A 25,130-nucleotide genomic window follows, 5' to 3' on the forward strand; every position below is an offset into this window, starting at 1 on the left:
CACACACACACACACACACACACACACACTCTCTCTCTCTCTCTCTCTCTCTCTCTCTCTCTGCATCTTTTAAGTGAATGCAGTTCACTTTTAAACTACTGTAGTTCCCAAAGTTCCAGGTGGACAGGTCTGGGACACTTATCTTCTACTCTGGACTGAGAACACTGATTTCATATGGACCTTTGCCCAAATGCTTTGTCACCGGAGATATAAGTCAGTGTCTTAGAAATGAATAATTGTTTACAAAGAGGTAATCCATTTGGTGGTGTCATTCATTTATACTAAGCTGTTTTTTATTTTGCTCCATCTTTGGCATATGATAATATTGCTCATATTCAAGAGAGACTTTTATTAATTCAGGGTCGAATTTTCAAAAGCACCTGAGTGACTTAAGAGTGCCATTTTTTTTTGTTGTGTTTTGGGGGTTTTTTTATGAGCCTTTTGCCTCTATTTAAAAATATCACCCTTAGTAATAAAAATAGAGGTTTTTTTTCTTATGTTTCCAAACACCTGATACAAGGCCAGTTTCTGGAGGTGCACCGATACATCAGTCTGATATTGGATCGGCACTGATATAAATAAAATTAACTATATCGGAAATCAGCCTAAGTGACTGATAATTTGGCTGATAACTGCTTGTGCGTACATGCAACTGCAGTGCAGCATGCAGGCAGCGAGGAGCACAAGCCTGGCAGCTTGGAGAGTTGTGTCCAGCTGGTAAGTCTGGTGTGGTGGAGGGGAGGGGGAGGGAAGGGGCTTGGGGGGCAGATCAATGTCCCCGTGGTGAGAGAGGGAGTAGGGCTGGGGTAGGTGCTGCCCAGCTGGGGTGGGGCAGGGTGCAGGATGGAGCCACAGCTCATCTGGAGGGGGCGGGGGATAGCAGTGCAGCTCCCACCACTGCACGCTGCTCATCTGGCAGCTCGTCCCCCTGCTTGGCCCCAGCAGCTGAACCAGCTGCCAGACAAGTGGTACAAAGTGGCAAGAGCCAACCCCTGGACAAGCCACACCCACCCCACCCTGGCTGGGTGGTGCCTACCCCAGCCCCATTCTCTCTCTCACCGTGGGGTCACACACGCTGCACTCCGGAAGGCCCAGGGGAGGGCAGCAGGGCTGGGAGCACAGCTGTGCAACCTAGAGTGGCAGCTCACAGAGGGGCTGCACAGAGAAGCTGCCTGCTGCTGCAAACTCCGTGCTGCCTGGGTCATACTTCCCCTGTGTGCATCGGAGCAGCGTGGGCAGCACGCAGGGTTGTGCCCTTTGCTGCTGCCCCCACCTGCAGGGGAAGTGTGACCAGGGTAGTGGGGAGCTTGGAGTGGCAGGCAGCTTTTTGCGCCCCCTTTTGTGCCCTGCTGCGCTGGGTTCCACACTCTGCTCTACAGAAGCAGTAGCGAGGGCACATAGCGGGAAGCATCACTGGTATCTGCTGCCTCCCTGCAGCCCAGGGCCGGGTCTGGGAGGTAGCTGGGGCCAGGGCCATGGCAGGGAGGCAGCAGCTGTTTGCAGCCTCCCCGCTGCAGCCTGCCCAGGTTCTGGGTAGCTGCTGATAGCCATGGAGCCTGGGCTGGGAGGCAAGGGCTTGGGGGGCGGGGCAGGGACTTTGGTTGAGGGACAAGGGGCATAAGCAAGGCATCCTGCCATGTACCCCCTGCCTTTGTTTTGTTTTTCTGGCATGCCAGCACTCCGGCACCTTCCAAGGTAGGCTTTGTGGTTTTTTTAGGTACTCTGGGCAAAGTCTGTGCCATGCTTTTAAATCTCTAAAATTGTTATTTAACGTTAAATGTAACCATTCATAGATGTAGTTATTAATTACATGCATTGGGTTAGATTAGATTAGAACAACAATGTTTTTGAACAGAACAAAACAGTGTTTTGTCCAGCAATATCAATTATAAATTGGGAGTAACAAAGGAATTTATAATGTTGGTGTTTTATATTCATACTGGCAAATTGCCTATCAAGAATGAAGGGGTGGGCAGGGGAGAACAGGGATGGAGTGCTGTGCACCACCACCACCTCCCAGGAGCCGTGGGCAGGGCGGGGGAGCTTGCACATGGTGGCTACCACCGCCAACCACCGGCCCACGCTGCCGCCACTCTGCATGCAGCTGTGCAGCAGCTTCGTGTCCAACCATCTGTCTGTGTCTCCCTGTGCAAAGCACTCTGGTTGTTTCAGTAAGCATTGTGATTGGCTGCAGAGACAACCAATCAGGGTGCTCCAAGAGCATTACGGACAGACAGACAGCCACGCTAAGCCGTGTGTGTGTGTGTGTGTGTGTGTGTGTGTATAGATATATATAAAAAAAAAATTCGTAACTTTCAGTTATTTCTAAAGTAAGTATTGAAGGTATAGGTTTCTTTCAGAATCTGTAGAAGATATAGACTATTAATAATTTTTTTCTTATGCTAGTTTTTCATTTGTGCCAAAAACAAGACTTAAGTCCTAAAACCACTCTTATTTTTCTAGGACTTGGTAGGGAATTTATATGTAGAGGAATTGGTGCATATTATTTTCAAATGAGCTAGTGTTTGGAAACAGCATTGATAAAGTCTGATGTGAGCTATGAGCTACTTTACTTAGGTAAAAAGGAAGTCACTATTGTGAGAGGTGTGAGGGGATGGTTGAGTAAGAAAATGGGAGAGTAAGTCTGAGTATAACCCTCGCTTCCCAGAAACATTTTATACTTAATGACCAGCACACCTGTTAGTTAAAAACCCTCCAAAATACATAAAACAAAATAAAACAGAAAAAACCCCAAACACTGGTTGAAACCCTGACTGAAACATGCTGTAGAAAATTGCTTTCCTTCAATGAAGGAATTCTAGCACGGAGCAGATAAATGCAGATGGTAATTTGGGGAGAGTATGTTAAAATATCAGCTGTAGCATAAACAAGTAAACTTAGAAATCCAAATGGCATTTATGCAAATATTACTTCATTGTCATGAAGTTTAAAGAATCAAAAGAAAAAAACAGTGGGACGAGGTAAGCTGTTTCTGCACCTTGGCAGAGGGCTTTATTAATTAATAAGCTTTAATTGAATAACAGTTTCAAGAACATATGCAAAGCTAAAATGTAGGCAGCAGGAAACTCATCCTAGAATGACATACTTGTGATTTTAGTTCCAAAATGTGGATACAGGTGCTCTAACTGAAATACTGTATATTCTATAATTCTTGATTCCTTCCACCCCCTCTCTGTCCCCACCCCAGTGATACTAAATCTGTGGCCCAAGAGCTGGATCTGACCTATGGTATGGGGGATGAGCAGCAAAGCCACTTGGCCTGGCACATCCCTTTTCCTGTCCTGTACCATGTTGCTGATCCCTCTGCGGGCAGAAGTAAGCTCTTTTCCTCTCTGCTGCCTCCTCTCTCCCTCCATATGTCAAGTTCCCTATATTGATACATGAAAAGAGAGATCTCATCTCAGTGTATGAGATTTATGTGTGTCATTACTGCTCTGCTTAAATACTGGATTGGTTCTATAAACTGATATTTAAGATTCAAGAACACTTGGTATGGGGGCTTTGCAGTAACCTTCAGCAAAGGTCACTTGAATACAAAATTCTTGGTAGGGGATTCGGCTGGAAGAAGTGGTCTAAAAGTCTAGCGTGTGGCCCTAAGATTTGTTCTGCATATGGTTCCTTTCTGAAGGTGAAGGTCAACAAAGAAGCCGGCAGGCATTTAAGAGAAGCTTGAGAGAGTCCAGAAGAGAGCCACGCGCATACTCCGAGGGCAGGAGAACAGGCCTTACAATGAGAGGCTGAGAGCCATGGGACTTTTCAGTTTGGAAAAGCGCAGGCTCGGGGGGACCTGGTTGGTGCTTATAAGTGTGTAAGGGGTGTACATCAGGATCTGGGGGAACGCCTGTTCACCAGAGCACCCTGAGGGATGACAAGGTCAAATGGCCGCAAACTCCTCCAAGACCTTTTCAGGCTGGACACAAGGAAGAAGTTCTTCACTGTCCGGGCCCCAAGGCCTGGAACAGACGGCCTCCAGAGGTGTGGTGCAAGTACCTACTCTGGACTTCTTTAAGAGATATTTGGGTGTTTATCTTGCTGGGATCCTTTGACCCCAGTTGACTTCCTGCCCCTGGGACAGGGGGCTGGACTCTATGATTTTCCAAGGTCCCTTCCAGCCCTAATGTCCATGAAATCTATGAAGATAACCGTAAGGCCAGTGGGTTTGGAAAAACAACCTATGGCTGGTTAGTATCCCAATTACAGAAATTGTCTGATGCCAGAAAGAATGAGACTTGCAACATTTTAATCAAGAGATTCTTACACTGTCATGCTTGCAGAAGGTATTTTAAAAAGATATAGTATTCCATTCTTACAATCGAGACAAACATGTTACAATAGAAAAATGTAATGTTTGACTTTCATTTAAATATAAGGACTTGATGTAAATGTGTTAAGTGCACCTGCAGCTGTGGCAGGAGAACCTGATTTTTCTTAGGCAGTATTTAAAGGTAAAATGAAACAGCAGATGTCTCTTTTGAAATTTCACTGTGATGTGCAAGACAGCTGATGGGGGTTGCACATGACTTCAGACTTGGTGAAATGCTGATGTAAACAGTAGTTACAAATTGGGAAAAAACTTAAACCTCTGGATAGAACTTTTTAGATGAAATTAAGAGAAACAAAATATCAATGGCTCAAATGCATCCTAGAACAATGAATAAGCTATACTGTGTAGTTCTTAGCAAAGTTGTCAAAGTTTCATTTGTATGAAAAAAATCAATAACTTTTTTCTGCTTCTCCACATCAGTATGTTGTAATGAGTTTTTTTCCACTGGTATGGCAGCTTCATTATGTAAGTGGCAGCACCTTACATATGCCAGGAAAGTAGCAATCTCTGATAATCAAGTTATATCTAGAGTCTTCCTAGCCGGATAAAATTTTCTGCAATATTATCATTCATACAAGTATAAAGCAAATACAGCCCCCCTCACTACTAGGTTTTTAATAATCCTGTTCATTATTAAATACAAATGACTAAAATGTATTCTTTCACATTAAAGTCTTGTCATAAAAATATTTAGAGTATAAAGTTTCAGTCCTCAGTAGGGCAGGATACGTACATATTTTTCTGTTGGTAACAAGCATTTTGTTCTATATTTGCAGTTTTCACAGTTGAATGTTTTTATACAGCCCTACTAAATTAAACTTCTGATTGCTCATTGCTGTCAGGAATGACAGACTTTAGGGCAGCATGACAAAAGCGATTTAATGTTGACATTTTAGTTTTCTGCTCAATGTACAGCCGTAGTTTATCTCTAAAAGTTTCACCTAGAAAACTGTAAATTAGTGGGTTCAGGCAGCTGTTAGAAAAGGCTGCCAGGTTTACAATATGTCCTGTTAAGGGATAATCATGTCTAAAAGATTGACTGCTTGATGAAGCTGGCTCTCCTTTTTCTTGAAGAAGCTGAACGCTGATGAAGACATTTTCAGGTAGCCAACAGATAAAGAAAACAAGGACAACTACAAAAATCATCCGAAGAGCCTTTTGCCGCCGTAATCGAAGACTCCTGTGTTTGTGCGCTTTTATGAGAACTCGAACAATTAACGAGTAACAAAGACCGATGATCACAAAGGGGATGATAAACCCCAATGTTATTTCTAGCCACTGGATTTCTTTCACATCTGCAAAGCAAAAGTAGATCTCTCCAGTGTGTTGTAAATGTACAACTGTAAATGGCACCAGTGATGCAGAAATTGATGCCATCCATATGAGGCCGCAGCTTAATCTAGCATGTTGCATGGTGCGAAATATATTGGACCTCATTACTTTTGTAAGTGCTATATATCTGTCAAAACTCATCCATGTCAGAAAGAAGATGCTGCTATACATGTTGATCTGAAGGAACAAAGACATGAAAGTACAAATAATAGTGATATCGTAATATTTCTCATCAAGATTAAAAACCTCAATGAGGGAGTCAGCAACTAAAATGAGGTCAGCTACTGCAAGATTTATGAAGTAAAGGTCTGGAATAGTCATTTTTTCACGAAAACTTATGTTAACAACCAAAATCAGAATGTTTCCGACAAAGCCAATAGGGAAAAGGAATATAGTGTAAAGACATGATAAGAAAAGCCCAATAACATATTGTTCATGTTCATCTGATTTATCAGACAAGCTAGATGATATGCTTTCATTACAAAAATGTGAACCATTAGGTTTAAAATATGTGCTGTTACAAATAACTGATGATATTGCTGCTGTGTGAGCTTCCATGGTTCTGATCTCTGCTGGAAAGATTACATCAGTATTTGCACTTTGTATTTAGGGCCAAATGGTTAAATTATTGGCATTTCCAAAGACATTAATAACAATCATTTTAAAGATTTGAAGAAAGATTTACTTTTTTCATAGGACATTATAACTTGTTAAAATGGAATGGAAGGCAAGGCAATTTGGCTTGAAATTGGCTGAATGCTATCAATTTCCAGAAAACTAAATTATTTAAGAAATTTGCTATTTACAAGGTACCATCCACACTGCAGATGAGAGACTTAATGTTTTAGATTATGTAGAAACTTTTTGAATGTAATGATTGTTTGTATTGCATAATGCAAGTTTTTCTTCAAGAGTGTCCCTTGTTGCAGATTGGAAAGTGGCAGAATTTTAGCTCCATTTGTCTCTTTTTTACAAATTCCTGAATAGCCTTAGACCTGCAAAAAGCAAATGGAAAAGCATCAGTTTCATGACTAGAAGACTAACTTAAAAACTCAAGTAGTCTATTTACAGGAACCATGCATTTATAACTTACCTTTAGGTGTCTAGGAACATGATGTTTAAATATATATAAACACATCTTCAGCAAAAATGCAGTTAATATACATGAAAAGATATATTATTGGGACCGTGTCGATCAAACATTGCTTTACGTACCACGGACTCTTAATATGGCTAAGTATGAAAGAGGAATAAACCAGTCAGGGTGCCCTGTTGACCTCTGGAAAAGACAGCAGCTTTTTTATGTATCACATTCCTTTTTTTCCTGCTTAACTAGCACACTTTTATTTAATAGCATAGATTTTGACTGCAAAAATCTGCAGACAGATGAAATGTACTGGTTCTGTTTGCAAAGAAAGAGAGAGAGAACAGGCATCATTTTAAGGCATCAAGATAGTATAAAGCTAATTTGTATTCATTTACACCAACATCTTTGACTCTTTCTGTTTTTTTGCCATACATTATACTGCATTAACTTAAATATGGGTGTTCAAAATAAGAATGTTTTATAGATGTAAAATGATCTAGACTTCAAGTTTTGGCAAGCTTCCTAATTAAAAAAGCACACAAACATGCAGAGAACAAAAAGACCATGATGTATTAAAATACCTTTATAGTTGAAATTTAATTTCAAGTTAGTTGATTTAATTGTTTTAAAATAATAAACCTGCTAATAGTAAGATGATTACATCGGACGCTGCCATATAAAACATGAAACTGTTTACTTGTGTAACACTAGCAAAATTATATTTGGGGATACATATGAAATATATATTTCTTTTTTTGTTCTCAATTTAATTATTTAAAATACCTCTGGTTCACAGTCCAGGGACCAAACCATTACTGGATCAAGTTTATATTCAAACGAATTCAGGCTATTACTGGTAATTAATAGATATTTATAGAATAAAAATCCAAAAGTATAGTTTCTCTCTTATAGAGAGACTAATATATAAAATGAAATAGGAAAGGGCGCATTATATTTTTTGTTGCTTTTTGAGACTTTGTTTATCCAAAGGCATTATTGCATGTATGAGAGGCAGGTTTGATTTTTTTTTTTTTTTTTTCCCACCCAATTAGCAATCTGAGCAAGGTATGAGTATTAGAATTGATGCCTTTTATGAAATGTTCAATTTTTATTGAATAAGGTGATAAACTGCTTCAAATGCCTTAAAGGGAAAATTTAATTATTTAAGTAATTAATGATTCAGAAAGGTGGGTCTGTAATTATATTCTAATTATACAAATAAGTCAACCAAAAGCCAAGCAAACAATCTAATTGTTACATGTAACCACATAAAGTATTAGAATATGTTTTACCTTAATTCCTGTGTAATCATATAGCCATTTGTCCAGAGCTGATTTCCTTCCAAACACCAGAAGGCTGGTTTATATTCAGATATGCTATTAGTGGATATGTTAAAACTTTTATTTAGGTGATGCCAGGCTACACTGCATGCCACCTGTTGGTAGTTCAGTAAGAAATAATCTATTTAAATTCATATTTGGTTTTAAAACATCCTAAATAAATTATTGGTTATGATAGCAAAGTGCAGATCTTGCTGCATGACCTTGGCAATAAAACAGAGCTTTATAGATTCCCAGGGTCTGTTCTAACTTGTGTTCACTTGAACTGGTGCTGAACAGGCTTCCTTTAAAGGCTAAGTTAACCCTGTTTCTGCTGGTTCTTTTCCTTTACCAGAAAGACTCGTCTTTTTGCCTTATATTTGACCGTTACCTTTCAAATTGCTTACCTCTGATTTAGTCTTTTTGCATTTTAAGCAATGACTCAAATGGTACAACACATTCAAATGCAGCTTCATTGAGTTTAAAGATTTATTTTTTCAAGTTGCAGCTCAATATATTTTGTTATTGGTCTGTAATATTAATTTAGTTTAGTTTTGAGTTTTAAGAAAGCTTTTAATGGTCCAAGAACCGATACTAAAACTCTAGGAAAATATTAGCTAAGAAAGCTACAATTAATTAAACAACTTGAATAGAATTTTCTTACCTTCAAGTCAGTTGTATTTGGATTTATCATTTGTATTTCATCTGTCATAAGCACCAAGTATATCCGCAGCTTGACACTGCTCTGATGTTGTGCAACGCAAAGCCACCTATAAGAAATAAGCTTAATGGTGCAGTGAATTTAGAGAATCAGTTTTTGCTTCCAAACTCCAGTATGGCAGGTGGAGTTTTGCTTTTCAGCTCCACGGGTAGAGAAGTAGCTGCTATTTGCACAAACACCACCTACTGGTTGTTCAAATTGTTCTATCAAAACTGGAAAGAGAAGCTAAGAACATTCAAAAACAGAGCAGTGCATTAAGCTCTTATTTCTAATTTAAAAGAAGAAAATAAAATGCATTTGAGATGATAGCCATCACCTTTTAACTGGATTTCTTTTTATATTTGTGATCTGACTTCTTCCTGTAAAGTGTCACTCGTTGTTCTGCTTGATACAACATTCTGTAGCTGCTCACCTAAATTTGGCTATACATCTGTATATATGCCACAGTATTCATGTATATAACATTCCCATTTATATAACTATTCGAGATTTTCAGAAGTTCATTTTATATGTTCAAAATTAAAGTACAAGTAGCCAGGATGTTGCCTTTCCTACATATTTACAAGAACTTGTTAAATTTCACTGAACATCGTTTTTCTTTTTTAAAGTCAGAGGGTCCAGTCATTTTTAAATGACCAAGAGATTTATTTAAACATAGCCACTATTAGAAGCACAAGGCAGAGAAAATGATCAGAAAGACCATTATTTTTACTGTAATGAAATGAATATTATATCATTAGATGTTTTTGTTGTCTGGAAAAGTCGTAGCGTGCCAAAGTATCTGAAGGTTTTTCATGAAGATGTTGAAAACACATTTAGATATGAATAGGGCCCTACCTACATTGTGACTTGTCAGATTTTGTGGAAACCGTGAAATCCAGGGTTGCCCACAAAATCGGGGTGGGAAGGCTTAATAACAATTTTTTTTTTTATTAAGTCTTCCCCTCCCGGGCAAGTCTCCCACCCCACCCAGGAGCAGCGTTCTCTCTAAGCTGTGCAGCGTGCGGGGGGGATGTGCAGGCGTGCCTGGCAGCACAGCATGAGTGCGCCATGCAGCTTAGAGGGATCACTGCCCAGGAGGGGAAGGCACTGGCTGGCAAGGTGGCTATTGTCCCTCCTCCCCCCCACCCTCCCAGGGCCTATCTGCCAATCAGTGCTATGGGGTGGGGCTGGATGAAGGGCAGCCAGCAATCAAGATGGTGGCTGCCCCCTCGTCCTTCCTCGCCCCGTTCAACAGTCTCTCTGGCAGTCAGTGCCAAGGGCAAGGCTGTTGCAAAATGCCTGTGAAATGGGCTTTTCATGCCAGGACAAAGCCACAAAAATGGCTTAGTCTGGCTGCAAGTTAAGTAGGTCCCTAGATATGAGCGTAGGGTTTTATTTGCCAGTCACAGTATCAGCAATACTCATTAATCCAGAAGCATCTTATTGTTCAGACTTTCTATGTTTAAAAAAGGGTAAAAAACCAATTTTAGTTGCTCTTGATTGTGGTACGTTTTCTCTCATATTGTCATTTGCTGATAACCCATGTATGTTTTATAGTGAAACGGTATCTTAACAACCCATGTTAAATGATACTCACACAAGTATCGGAGTTACGGCTCCCCCTGACATACCCCATCATTTCTGTAGTTGCTGAGAAGTCACTTGATTGCAACTGTTTTGCTCAGTAAAGTGTAAGAACGACATAGTTGAGCATTGGTGTTTTCCAAGAGGTTTGTTTCTCTTCTGTCATAGTCAACTATTTTGTTTTTTCTAGACTTGTTTGATAGTATTTAAGAAGAAAATTCTATTTATTTCTTAAAACGGAGTCTTCATTGACTCTAAGTAATGTTGGCATCCAGTCAATTGACTGACTGGTCACGTATTTTCAATTGACTGCATATTTTTGATCAGTCAAAGATCATAGCATTTTTACAACCTCCCCCCACACCTACTTTTTTTTTTTTATAGTTTTTCTGACAGAAATATGATATTTTTTGTATTGTTTTTTGACACATTTCTCAATGGAAAATTTGGCCTGGATCAGCCTGATGCTGATTTTCTTATGGTCAATTTGTGCTTTTTCTGTGGATTGGTTGGACGTGTTAGCAGTTCTTTTACATTTTTGACCAATATTTGACTGGTTAATTGACCAGATTTTATTTGATTGGTCAAATACCCAACCCTAACTCTAATTCTTGCGTACAGGTGGAGTTTCTGCCATCCCCACCTGATTTGACAGGCTTTACTTTCTTGTCTTCAGCTATCTGGTGCAGAAGGCAGGGTTTGTAAAGTAAGTAGAAACTTTGGTGAACGTATGCCAAGGAGGGATCCCAGCAGTTTGCCGCATCAGCCACCAACTGGGCAGCTTCTCTAGCAGGCTAGATAACTGGGAAGAGACCATCTGGGGCCTCCCAGGAATGTGCGAGTTGAAAGAATCTGCTGAGAGAAGTGTGGAACAGCACTGGGAGTTGTGTCAAATGCACTATGCAGGGTTTCAATCAGGATGATGGTGGCAGGGGCTGATAAATTGTTCCACAGAGGAAAGAGGAGCAAACTGTAAAGTAACTTTTGGTGTTAAACAGAAATATTTTCATGTGCAGAAAAGTTGTCATTTGTAACAGCCAGTGTTCTGTATCTTTGAAATTAGCACAAAGTGGAAATCTGTAGAGAATATAAGGTAGACATCTTCCTGATGTCATTGTGCAGTACTTAACCAGAGTAAATAGCTATTTTTGTGGAAGGTTGCTGCTGCTTCCCCAAATTCTTACTCCTTTTCCTCTTGCAAGAGATACTGTAACTTTTAACCATTGGGTGACATTCTTTCCATCTGGCTTCCTACACTTTTTCAACCCAAAAAAGTGTTTTTCTCTATTTCCTAACAAATGAAAACTTCTCAGCGTCCGTTCAAGTGGACAGCTGTGTTCCGTGCCTGACAGAAATATCAGAAAGCCACGAATAGCATGTATTTTATGAAAAAAAAACTTTTACAGAACTATTGGCAAATGAATATAATTCTCTTAGCATTTTCTTTTTAAAAATGAATGTTCTCAAACAGGAAGACCATCTGGACTTTTGCAATCTATTCTGGTGGAAAAAAATCCACAAAACCTTATTTTTATTAAAATGTATGTTACAAAAACTGAATTCTAATATCTCAAATTTTACAGTATGGGCCACTGACAATGCATGGAGGCCCCCATAACCTGTCATTTATCTTTCACATAGCAATCAAAATACAAAGTAAGAAAGGAAAACATCTAAAAAAATATCACCCCTTTTTGTACAGTGTAGTTCAGCCTACTAATTTTTCACGGGATCCCCCATTTCCATTTCTTTATGGAAGGTCCTTCATAAAACCCACCAGCACAACTAACACTAATTTGTCCCAACATTTGGGTCCCAGTAGGAAGGTTAAGAAGTCAAAGTGCCATGAAGCTGAGCATGTCCTTTCCACTGAGAAGTCATTCTTGCAGGTCAGGTTTAGACTTAAGGGTGGGACTTGTAGGCAATTCTGCAGCGTATGTTATACCACTATATAGAAGAATTGTCTTTGCTTCGTTATTAGCTTGAGTTTTGTCTCTATTCCGACCGCTATCTTGCACACCCTTCCAGTTCAAGTTAAATGAAGTTTTCAGCTCAAGCCGTCTGCCCTGTAAATGTGCTTGGGTTGAAGCTAGGATACTGCTGGTCAAGACCCCGTCATGTTGTGGGGATATTGCAATTTGAATTATAATTCATCTGTTGCTAATCCAGTCTGTGCAGCACAGTGTGATCATTTTCACAAAAGCTAACTGTTGCAGAGAAGGTAAGCCTTTACTCTCCAGAGCTGCCATTCCCACACATTTCATTAAGACTAAAATTCACACTTAAAAAAAAGAACTGAAACCCTTAGCAACTAAAAGCCAGTATCTTTTGCAATTTACTTAACTACAAAATACATACATACTCTTCTAAGACCCAGGCTCACCCACAGCTCTCTGTGCTGCTGCACTGCCCTGAACCCTGGGACAGCCTGGGAAGTGACAGCTGGAGGAGGAAGGGGAAGCCTGGAGCTACAGCAGTGGGTGGGAGCAGTGGCTGGGCAGTAGCCTAGGGGCTGCAGTTTAATTCCACGCAGCCCACCTGTTACACAGATCTGATCTAACAAATGAGTCAGTCTTTTACTCTCCCTTTTCTCAGCTTGCGCTGTAAGGTTGGGGCCGAGATTTTCAGTGTTCTGCTCTGCACTTGGCCATTAAAATGCTTCTTACCTAGATTGTTTTACATTTCTGCTTGGCTCCATAATGACGTTTTTTACAGCCTTCTTTGGGTTGCCAGTGCATTCAGAACAGCAGCAATACAAAGCTGTATGGGGAAATACAAGCCCAAACTTGAAAGATAAAATGGGCATCTTCCCAGTGCATAACACAGTGTTTCTCCCAGACACAGGTGACTGGGGCCCTTAGCAAGACTATGCAGCTCCCTGTAACTGCAAGTCATGTAATCCCACCCTGCAAATGGCAGAACTTTTTTTAATACATTCAAGTCAGTGACCCTGGAAATAGTCCATGGGTACTGGATTCTGGGTACATATTGTTATCTTTTTTTTTGGTTCTTCCTGTTATTGTTCCCAGCAGTAGCTCTTGTATTTGTCCAATTGCCTGCCATTTTTGTGGGGGATGTAGTTATGGTTATTCCTGGTAGCTCTGTCACCCTGTTGCTCTTTCCCAGTACTTTGTCTCATAGGGGGCCTTCCCGTCAGTCCAGCACTGTCTTCTACTTGAGCCACTGGAACTTACTTCTTTCTCCAAAGGCTGCTCCCTTTACATGGATAAATAGGTTTAGCCCTTCCCTAATACTCAAGATTGTTTTTGCCACAAGAGAATTGAAACAAATCATGAAAATGCTATGATCTCCAAGGCCAACAGGGAAGGGAAGGTGGAGAGAATGTTCGTAACGGGGATGTTTTAAAATTGTGGAATTGTGCACCCCACCCTCTGGCAGTACAGTATATCACAATTTCAGGAAGTTTTCCTGTATTTTACTGATATTGTCTTTGACCATTGGAATTAGGCAACAGCGTGTAATGGATAAATATCAGTAGCCTTGAAGGATTAAATTCCATGTGAAAATTCAGTTAAGGACCAAAATGTCTCTTTCTTCAGTTGTTAGCTTTGGCGAAGGTGCTTCTGTTTACTCCTATACAGGTGTCACAAAAGTACCCTGTTTCCGACATTAAGTGGGCTTTTTTCAGAATTTTGATTTTGATTGGAACAATCCCACTGAAGTGGAGGGAACTGATTTATATAAATAACAACTTGATGGTGAGAACTTGAGGAAAAATTGGACCAAGGGACTGTTTTCCTTCAGTTGTTACCAATTGCAAGATGTATCAGATGGATGGCTGTCCTTTATTTAAAATATGTAAAACATCAGCACTCTGCAGGGCAAAGGAATCATGAGATGCAGTTTCATAGTGCATCAGTGTCACCAAGATCAGGGAGGTTGTTGGTAGTGTCTGTTCTTTTGCATTTTGCTATGATTTCTGCTATTCCATTCTTCAATGGTTTATGAAGACAAAGTATGAATATCAAGCTAACACAGCTCTCAATAAATACTACAATCTCTGCAATATTCATCATTAGCTCATTCTTGAAAGTTCCAATAATTTTCTGTATCTTTAACATGGTCCTGTAGAGAATCATGACATTGTAAAATAGACGGCATGAAAACATTGTTATGGTTATGGTTATAACAAGCATTAATGGTATGTGAATATGCTTTCTTAAGTTTCTTGTTTCTGATTGTGCTGCTTTAATGAAGAATAGAATAAAACAGAGTAACTGCAGAATCAAAGGAATTCCAAATCCAAAGGTGAATTTAATAATCTCATATTCTGGCCATGCAAATAATGGATCTACCTGGCAGTCTGTATTTGCATGGTAATTGTCTGTGCCTAAAAGTGCCACCACTACCACTGACATGCAGAAAGCACATGTTAGTATAAATCCAACACATAACAGAGAACGTTGAGTTGTTGTAGTCATCCAACTAGCCCTGAATAAAAATGGACTGAGTAAAGTGAGAAGCATCAAAATCAAAAGATACTGAGAATTGAAATAACTCACATTGAAAAAAAAAGACAGAACTCCACATCCTAAATGGGTTGCCTTTAGATAGCCAGGTCTTGGTATGACAGTAAATGAGAAAAAAATCATTGCAATATTGCTGATGGTGAAATCTAAAAGAAATATATTTAGGTTTCTTAAGATGCGATTCTGCAAAAAGTTCTTTATGAAGATGATGAGGATCAGTATGCCAGTTAATAAACCTGCTGGCGCAAAAAAGGCAATATAACAGTGCATAAATCTTGATATGATGTTTTGAGAAGCTATGACGTCTTCAATGTCAGTGGAGGAGTCCCAGCTGTTGCTTGGATACCTTATCCATGTCATATTGTGAGAAATCATCCTCCTATTCAGAGCTAATATCCTGTTTTGTGAAGTTTTGAAAGTGTAACCTAAAAAGAAAGTGAAATACATCTTTAGAAAGACGGTTGTTTTTCAAAACTATTTTCCATTGAAATGTAGTAGTCTTTTTTTCTATTTTGTAAGTATTACTTTTTTGTAACACATTTTTCACTTTTTAATGGGTTGCTTATGCAATTTAATATTTGTAGCATGACAAATTTGAGCACTTTTTCTCTTATCTGAACTCTACTGCGTCCCTCTGTCCTATGTAGATACAGAGCTCCTGCAGCTCAGCTGTTGAGCAAGTGGGCAGGATTCAGTGTGCTCGGCGCCCCAGTATGACTTATATTTTGGTGGGGATTTTGTTTTAAAGCAAGGAAGTTGGATTTGTGGCTACGTAGAACCACGCTCTGTCCTCAGCTGGCCAAAAGAGGATTTATGTGTTATGGGAATAGGGACAGTGCAGGCAAAATGATATATATCCTATAGATATTAGGGCTGTGCAAAGCTTCAGGTGGTGATTTAATTCAGAGGAGATTTGGCCTGATTCAGTGGCCGAATCTCTGAATCCGAATCGAATCGGGTCCAATTTAAAGGTTCAAATCGATTCAAAGCGCTGCGAATCTTCAGCAAAGATTGGGAGAGCTTTGATGATGTGGGCAGTCCCCGTGGCTGCAGCAAGGAGCTGCAGCTACTCTGAGCTGGTAAGTATTAGAGGTGGAGAAGGGGGGGCTGGGGGAGGGGACCGGGGGGACCCCTGCCATCCCCCTGATCCCCACTTGCTCCCCCAGTCCCTCCCATGGCTGCCCTCACCTGCCCCTGCTCACCAGGTGCTGCTGGGCAGGGGAGCGATCCCCACTGCCCCCCACTGCATGGGGGGGCTCTGCACAAGCCCCCTTGATCACACCCTGTGCTCCCCCAGCCCCCCTATGGGTGCCCTGGTTGCTGGGGCTCTGGTCCTTTAAGGAAAAAAAAAGCTGAGAAAGCCCTGGGACTTAACGCTCCTGGTGCAGCTTCGGGGGCTCGTGCAGAGCCCCCACCTGGCGTGGGGCAGCAGGGATTGCCCCCTGCCGGCAGGAGCGCTGAGTCTCTGGGTTTTTTCAGGCTTTTTTTTTTTTTTCCTTAAAGGGACAGAGTTGGCCTGTGTGGGGCATCAGCTCCATGCTGGCAGCAACTGCACGCGTACCTTGGGGCAGGCTGCGCTGCCCACTGTCTGCCCCGAGGTGTGCACGCAGTCGCCACCAGCATGGAGCTGATGCTGGAGCTGTGGAGCCCGGCACAGCTGTTTGCATCCTGCCCGCTGCTTGCTGCAGCTTCCCAGAGCCCAGGTTGGCTACAAATAGCTGCGCCAGGCTCTGAAGCCCAGTCATCAGCTCTGTGCTGGAGTTGCACTGCCTCAGGCCTCCCCTCCACTGCCTGCTTGGACACCCAGGTGCATGCGCCAGTATGGAGCTCATGCCTGGGCTCCAAAGTCTGGCACAGCCGTGTGGAGCCTCCCAGCTTCAGCCGGGAGCCCAGGCAGCAGGGCTGGGGGACAGGGGCTTTGGGTGGGGGGCAAGGGGCAGCAGGGTTCAGGGGCAGGGGCTTTGGGTGGGGGGCAAAGGACACAAGCAGGGCATCCTGCTATGTACCCCCTGCCCTCATTTTGTTTTTCTGGTGTGCTGGCACTCTGGCACCTTCCAAGGTAGGCATTGTGGGGATTTTCAGCACTCCAGCCAAAAAATGTTGCCTACCCCTGCTGTAACATGAATCCTGCTGCCCATCTCAGAGTTGAGGCTGAGGATGTGAAGATAGAACCTGAAAGGAGAACCATATTTCTTTAGATCCCTTTCTTTATGAATAACTTGTTTCCTAACTGCAATCCACACTGAGAAGCCCACATAAAATTAATGAGAATGAGTGTTTAAGAGCTAGTCTGAATGAACTGTGCTTTCATAGTAATAGGTCTTCCTAGGTTGATAGTAAGGTCATTTTGTTTTAAATACCACAAAGGCCTTGATTTTGTTATGGTCTAAAGAGTGGCAAAATTAATTTTTTTGCCCTGAATATTTGGAAAACATTTGCTGGTATGTTATTATCTTGTCCATAAAACTTTAGTGAGGAGCATGTGTTTTACAGCAGTTATACGTTCCTGCAGATCAGGGTTTTTAAAGGTAATACAGACAGGCTGTTAACTGTAATTGCTTTATGGCATATTACTAAAATAATTTTGATACCAGGCAAGTGTTTTGGTTTTTTCTTTTAAGCAAATAGTAGACAATGTGAAAAAACAAAGTCATTGTTTACTCAGGAGGGAACTGAATGCAATAAAACAGGTATATTCATTTTGCAGATCAACTAAAATTGTAAGTACTTAATCTTCAAAAAGGTAGCTTTCATGCATTTGTTACTGGTAAACAGGCTGATTTGGAAAATTTAAACTTCCTTCACAGTGAGTAGTGGGTATAATGGCAAAAGATGAATAATTTTGAAACAGCTTCTTGTTAAAGTTAATGAAGTCAACTGTTTGTAATTAGTAAATTTTAAACTTCCAGCAATTAAACGGGATCTTAGATTGAAAAATAGTTTTGTATACCTACAGTTTAAAAGTAAAGTATACTAGTTTTGGAGGTTTCTTCTTCCTCTTGGTGTCCAAACATTTTTGTTTTTGCATTAAAGCATAGCAGAGAAGCCCACATTAAAACTTGGTTATGTTGCATGAACAGCTTATCTGTTTTGAGCACCGTATGTAGACAGTGGGAGGTTCGGTAGCATGCTGGAGTTTCCCCTTATCTAATGGTTCCATATATCCCAGGTTCATAATGAGAATAACACCCCTCAAACTGAGCATAAGATTTTTTCCGTGGAGGGATCCTGTTGTTTAAACACTAAAGATGCAGGCATTTAAAAAAAAAATTACTTTATTTTGGGGTTCTGTAATCTTAACCAGTATTAATATGGTGACAGATTTTTTAATTAACATTCTTAAGAGATAAATCGAGTCACTTTTTTCAGTTTCTCATGTCCCATACCACCTCACATTTATAGTCTGAATTTTAACTTTATTTCCATTACAGCAGTTGAGTGTGTTTAAATAATTTTTCCATATGCACACTACATTTATAATACAGCTATGATTGACTGCTTCACTTGTGGGGTTTGTTACCTCCTATATTTTGATGTCAGGATGTTCTGGTTTTGGGGAAGTTCTGCTGCAGGAAAAGGGTTTGAGGAGCAAAGTTTAACTTCTGTTTCTACTCAGCAGAAGAATGAGCTAAGCTCACAGGGTGACTTGTTTTTCTTTCTGTTTGACCAACTGGGCAATACTGCAGCAAAGAAATCCAGAATTTATTCCTCTCATAGAAGCAAATGGTTTCCGTGCTATCCCCTTGGCTTTGCAGTTCCCTTTTGGCCCGCATACACATACAGTAGCTTCTCATAGCTGTTAACTGTGTGCCAGTCCCCTGTAGCACAGTACCCATCTCCTCTCCTCTCCAGGTCCCCCTCCTTCTCCCCCACCCCACATTTTTCTGCCTGAGAATAATCCCCAAAGGCCATGAAATAAGTTTCCCCCATTGCTTTCCCTATACATTCTCTAAATAAAACATATTAATGACAATTTTTAAATAGATCAAATCTTGGACCCTCCAAAAGGATAGACTTTCTGGCAAATCCAACCTCATATGAGAGCTTTGGAAGGGGTATGAATAAAAGAGTCTAGACCAGTGGTTCTCAGACATTTTTTTTTCATGGACCACATGAAAATTGCTGAGGGTCTCGGCAGACCACTTATTAAACTTTTTTATTTTTTTTGTTTGTTCTACAAATCAAAGCACACACCTCATATTTTAATATCAGTTGTCTTGGCTTTCTAATGGGATGGATGTGCCTGTTTTTTGAGCAAAGTTCTGGGAAGTTGGGTGTAATGTTTGTCAGCTTTAGCCTTAGGTCACCTTTCTGTGGACCTGAATGAAGCTCTTGGACCAGTGGTGGTCTGCAGACCAGTTTGAGAACCTCTGGTCTAGACCATAAGGCAGCAAAGAGGCACTGGGCTCACAGAGGAGAACTGTCACTTGTTTCAGGTTTCATCTCTCACATTGTTTTTGGCAGGCTGGGAAACATTTATGAGATTTGATATTTTCATCCACTCTTGTCAGTTTTTTGGGACAGAACTGAACATTAGTAGTCAGCTTTGGCTTTGTAAATGTTTCCTCGTCTCCTTTCAAACTGCCAGCCTAACCTGTTAAGTGATGGCTTCAAGTTCCCTTGCATGGAATCGCAGCGTAGTTCTGCAGCAGCCTCCTTTTTGCAGTGATATTGATTTGGCAGCAAGAATGTTTGGGGATTTCACTAGAAATGATGCTGGCCTGCATCAGACTATGGAAACAACAATGGAGGTGGAAATGCGTGTTTTAACTGGTTCAGGATCTAGCCTTGGTACTGATGATTAGTTCCAACTTCTGAGCACAGCCAAGGGAATTTTACGTTGCATACAACTCTCCTCACAATATCCAAGCTGCAAGGCCAGCTAGACAAAGAAGGTTAGATATAGCAGCAAATGGTGCAACTTGCAATTTATTACCCATTAAGCTTCATCCTCTTGATTCCTGAGTTGACTGCTACTGTTGTGCACAGTGACATTTCTAAGGAGCTGATGTATTTCATAAATACCAACAGCCCATTATCAACCTGTTTTAGGCCTCATTTGTCATGCTTATCGAGAAACCTGCCAGAAATGGGTAAAGGTTAGAACAGGTCTTGCCAACTTGGAATTTTTTGTTTTCAGGATAACCCAAAGTGTCAGTTTAAAATTGATGTAATACTAGTGTTGCTAGACAGTCTTATTCCTATTTTCAGTTTTGCTTATGCCACCAGGGAATGGATATAAGTTAAACTTCAGTAAGCTGCTTGTACTCTAATAGGAGGGCCTACGTAGGGAGGTTTTACCTGTACTGCTGTACTTGTACAATTATAATTTAGTGTGACAGGGAATCCTTTTGCATGAAGACAGGGCCAAAGTGTTTCCTTCTATTATCCTGCCAATGCACCTTTCTGAAAAATTCCAGGAAAACACCCTAGCATCCTCCACTACAGCAGGATATTATTACTAAGAGAACAAACTGTTTACATCTTCAGTATGGTTCATTAGTATACACTGTGAGTGTTGCCTGCATGTTGTACATGCCAGGAGAATAAATGCATAAACACTTGATGCTGTCTTAATGCAATTTAAAGGTTTGTGGTAGAACCAGAATTTTAAGGTCACATTAGCTGTCTTGTCTTCTTTGAGCTCTGTCTAGAAAAGTGCACAGTATTTTAGGTACCACATCTCTAACTCCAGCTGATTTCTTGAGACCTGCCCTTATGTACGTTCTTACAAGAGGAACTTGATCAATGAGTACTTTTGGATTAAGAAATACAAGTTACAGATAGCTGCAAGGAGTCGTAAGTTATATGCATGGGTTACAGGAGCTGGGAATTTGCTACAGTGTTTTGTCATGTCTGTAGCTGACTCATTGCTTAGCTTTTAACCAGTGACTTGTCTTAGTGTATATTATTTTATAAATAGTTATTCTTCTAAGATGAGCAGAACTTTTGAAGACTGAAGTCAAAACCATTTTGTAACTCAAGAAGGCATCTTTATAAGGCATCTGTCATCCTTTGGTCTGCAGTATGGGCACCTCTACACATGCCAGATGTCTGTTCCAGGCATTGGCGCAGACTTGATCAATCAAATCTGCTTGAGCGAGCTAAATAGCGTGCTCTGCCAACCGCCGCGTCATGTGTATTCAGCATCCCCATGCTTCAAAATGGCAGCAGGTTCTCATGAAATGAGCTTTAGTTAAAGCAGCCCTGCTGAATACACTTGGTGCCGCAGGGGCTTTATTTAGAGTGGCTCCTGGAGCTGCGGTACTTAAAGTCCCCCCCTCCCTACCCCAGGGCATCTGTAAAGATACACTGTGAGAGCATCCATAGATCCTCTAATAGCAAGCTTTAGGCTAGTTGATCAGAAGCTTTAGGGAGGGAATCCATGCTGCTGTGTTCTACATCCTAATAATATTTCCAGCTGGGATTAAGAATTTACATACCACCTCTGTTAAAATAAGGTGCAAATCATTGAAGAGACCCATAAACCTTCTCATTTGATACTTATTGGACTTGAAGTGGATAATCTTGTCTGAGAGGGAGCAGAATGCTTGAGGGTACTTACTTTGTTTTCTTCCCCTTCCAAAAGCTCCAGACAGTCAAGCAGGCTTTAAAGCTGCTCAAAATGCCTTTAGAGTTCCCATTATGAAAAAGACACAAAATTTCAGGCTGCTTTTTCTCTTCTGGTAAATTTTGGAGTTCTAAAATTTTGTCATTAACCCTCTGCATTACATTGGCAAAGGCTTACTTCACTGTCCTGCAATGTATTTCCATACAGATGCAAGGGTTACGTTTTTCCTGTTTGTTGCATTTCATTTATCAGTTTATTATCTTTTTTTATGTCCCCAGAATATAAGGGTTTCAAATATCACATTTTTCTTCCCAGTGTCCCTTTGTGCCAGGTAGGTAGCAGTTTTACTCCCATTTACAGAAGGGGACCAGAAGCCCTAGACATTGTACAGGGCTTGTTCAAAGTCAGAAAATGGTGAGTGGAGCAGAGCATAGACTCAGTAGTTTCTCTTCCGTGTTTCATATCCTGTGCCACAGTCACAAGAATCTCCTTTATAGGTGTTGTTGGCTCAGCTTTCATCTCTTGTCTCAGCTGTTCTCTCTCCCCTGCTCTTTAGATTGTTTCGTTCCCCTCCCTTGTTTGTACTTAGGTCATCATAGTTTAACACCATTGTTAATGCACTTCCTTCCTCCCTCTTCATGTAGTTTCTCCTTCCCATTCCTTTAAGTTCTTACTATTTTATTATATTCTGCTCTGTTATGATTTGTGTGATGGCAGGGCAGGTAAACATGTTTGATTTTCATCCTTTGAACGCCATTAGATAAATTACCCTTCACAGCCAACACGGAGCAGAGCTGTTCACCATGGTTCAGGGAAGACAATCCAGGACTGAAAAAAGTTAAGAGCTTTAAGTGGGGGTATATGTCTTGAGAGAGCCTGGACTCTAACTACATTTTTAAATATCAGTTTGGGGACCTAATTATCTAACATTTGAACTAGATGTAACTAGAAACTGACACTTGTTTATGGTCTTCTACGGGTATCCCTAAATTAAGGAATTATTTTCCTTAGCAACCAAACATCTTTTCATCTAAAAGCTTAGCAGGGCGGCTGTCGTCTTTCACCAGTTACTATGAAATTATTTCCTTTAATCCAACCACGTAGCTTTACGCATAAGATTTTTGTGGTGCCCTGCATATGCAGTTTTAACCCTTCAGAGCCCCATAGCATAGATTTTCTAAATAAAGCTTGCTCAGATCATCCTTCCTTTCTTCTATGCAAAAAGAGAAACCATGTTACGAATTACGCTCTTAAAGCCACATGCAGTTCGCTCTAGGCTGGGGCAGTGATCACGCAGAGCAAGTATTCAAAGTCAGATACAGAATCTTTATTCGCTCGAGCGAGGTGCCTCCGGAGGGGGACCCCGCCTACTACTTATAATACTTTTTTATACTTTCTAAGTGTGTAAGCGTTAGTTCGTGATTAGCTTGTGCTCGTAAAAATACTCAATCATCTATTAACTAAATTACTATTTTGTCCAATCAAGTGGCACTGTGAGCGTGAACACAGAAGTTTAACTCTCATGAATTACATGCCCCCTATATTTTGTCTTAAGATGTTTCTTTATCTAACAAAAACAAATCATGCCCGACTTTCAAGGTTGTTTTGTTGATGAGACTCCCCTGTTGACTGTATTCAGCTAGTTTCGTATCTTATCAGTAACCTTCACATAATGACCCTCACACAGTACCCCTTTTCCCTCCACGTCGTCTCATAAGTGCTGTGTCTGCTTTTATGAAACGGAGGTGAAAGGACAAAAAAAAGGCCTCACTTTTAGCATTACAAAGCCTTGCTTTAACTCTACAGGATTCATATACAACAACCATACATTTTTTATCACAGGCTGTAGCTGAAGTACTGTATGAGGATAACACGTGTATGAGAATCACCTACATTTTTTATCTCTCTCTTATGTGTTGTGATAATGGAAACTGTCATAGGGCTTTTTCAGTTATGAAATTGTAAATGTTCTAGGAACCAGATCTCTTAGCTCTAAAAAGTTACCACTTTATATTAAATTGAAACTTTATACTTTTATGCAAATGCATATAAAGCAACAATGACAACATTGATTTTAATTTGTGCTGTTGATGCTTTTTTCTGCAATGTTTGATAATGCCTGTCCATCCAGAGAACAGATTTAGCTTCTAAGGTTAAGGCTTGAACAGTAAGGCCCAGACCCTCAAAGTACATCTGGAAGTAAAACTCTAGATATCAAAAATATCAAATTCCAGTGTGATATTTTAATAGGAATTAATTTCAGTTGCAGTTAGGCACCTAAATATTTTTTGAGAATACGCCCTTACTCTTTACATGTTTGTTTGGTGGAAATACTAATCTTAGTTCTATTTTGGACCCAGTTCTATAAATAAATATCAACTTTATAAAAACATGTCCCAGATGTGGTATTTCATAGTGCTTTGTAGAGTCCAAATATTGAATGAAAAGAAAAAGATTTTAAAATAAGAGTTTTGATCCTCTAGTGGCAATCTACATATTTAAAGAAATATAAAACTTACCTCTTGAAGAAAATGTTCCAGAGATGCAACTGGCTGAGACTTTTTCTGTGAATAGTCAGATGAAATATAATTGCTGCTTGGAGGAAATAACCCTTTTTATTTATGCAGGAAGCAGATCATGAGGGTGTATTACAGGCACTTCTTTAGCTGCTGTATAGCAAGCTAATATCACAGGCACACTAAGACTACAAAAGCCTACAGTTCTGCAGAGAAAACAGAAACTGTTTCAAGTAATTCAACCCATACACGTTGCATGTTTAGCAAACCTATGGTTTTATCATGTGACCTTAAAGTTCAAATCATGCTACGCAGCAAGATGTTTCAGAACAGAAAAGTAGTGTTTTCCCTAACCATTTCTGAGTCTGTGAGGCCATCCAGTGGCTTCTAATTCAGGGTTTGGACATTTTCCTAGTCATGAAGTGAACCCAGCCATGTTAGGCAGTCTTTGCAAGTAGAATTTTTAGAAGTGTGCCGCCTGAAATAATAACACTGTCCACTGGCTTTTTGGTTTAAATACCTTAAAACTAATACAAGTCAAAGTGAATGTTGTCAAGGGCTCTGTCTAAAATGAACAATTCAGGGTATATTCCTGCTCTCTGAATCACGCATAGCATTTTTTTGGAAGAACGGATTTACATGTATGTGCAATAGTTGTTCTTCAGAAACTTTGGCAATGTCCATCATGGATTGGTGAGCAAGATTTTGAGCCTCAGCTGGGGATGAGCAAGGCTGGCCTGGGCCATGGGGGCAGGGCCACCCCGAGCAGCTGCAGCTCAGTTACAACCACTCCCCATGTCCCAACTGGCCTGGGCTGGGTTGGGTTAGGCAGTACTACACAAAGCACCCCCTCCCTGCCCTGTGGCAGCGCAGGGAGGAGGAGGAGGGGAAAGAGTACCCCCCCCAGTGCTGAACAGAGCCACCTGCCTCGTTCCACAGCAGCAGGGGAGCAACTGGGGGGCAAGAGTCCCTCTCAGCCTTGCATAGAGCCCCCCTCTCTGCCTCGCAGTGGCAGGGGAGGAGCAGGTGGAAGTCCCCCTCTGTAGCTGGGCAGCCTTGCAATGGGGGTGCAGAGAAGAGGGGGGCTGCTTCGTCCCAGCTGCAGTCACCAAGCCACGGGTGTAAGAGGGGGCCCCCAGCATGCTCCCTGGTGGGCTGGAAGTGCTTCTGGTCCACTTCCGGG

General features: G+C 40.9%; 3 protein-coding genes across 4 annotated transcripts in view; 1 reads left to right on the forward strand and 2 right to left on the reverse strand.

Moving 5' to 3' along the window:
• The window catches only part of LOC109314738 (tigger transposable element-derived protein 1-like), a 90,482-nt gene that overhangs the window by 25,363 nt on the left and 39,989 nt on the right, over window positions 1-25,130 (forward strand). The window lies entirely within an intron of this gene.
• GPER1 (G protein-coupled estrogen receptor 1) lies at window positions 4,260-9,719 on the reverse strand. Its single transcript, XM_019542062.1, has 3 exons — window positions 8,748-9,719; window positions 8,057-8,199; window positions 4,260-6,672 (listed from the first exon to the last, which is right to left on the reverse strand). Exon 3 carries the CDS (start codon window positions 6,233-6,235, stop codon window positions 5,159-5,161), a length of 1,077 nt encoding a protein of 358 aa, XP_019397607.1. The 5' UTR covers window positions 6,236-6,672; window positions 8,057-8,199; window positions 8,748-9,719; the 3' UTR covers window positions 4,260-5,158.
• Window positions 11,865-24,226, reverse strand: LOC109314742. Its single transcript, XM_019542071.1, has 2 exons — window positions 23,951-24,226; window positions 11,865-15,285 (listed from the first exon to the last, which is right to left on the reverse strand). The coding sequence occupies exon 2, from the start codon at window positions 15,233-15,235 to the stop codon at window positions 14,237-14,239; it is 999 nt and encodes a 332-aa protein (XP_019397616.1). The 5' UTR covers window positions 15,236-15,285; window positions 23,951-24,226; the 3' UTR covers window positions 11,865-14,236.

The sequence above is a fragment of the Crocodylus porosus genome, unplaced genomic scaffold, assembly GCF_001723895.1.
Source record: "Crocodylus porosus isolate Cpor-Errol unplaced genomic scaffold, CroPor_comp1, whole genome shotgun sequence".
Lineage (NCBI taxonomy): Eukaryota > Metazoa > Chordata > Crocodylia > Crocodylidae > Crocodylus > Crocodylus porosus.

Excerpts from the sequence above, each read along its gene's own strand:
- GPER1 (XM_019542062.1), bottom strand. The coding sequence starts at position 6,235 with ATGGAAGCTCACACAGCAGCAATATCATCAGTTATTTGTAACAGCACA.
- LOC109314742 (XM_019542071.1), bottom strand. The coding sequence starts at position 15,235 with ATGATTTCTCACAATATGACATGGATAAGGTATCCAAGCAACAGCTGG.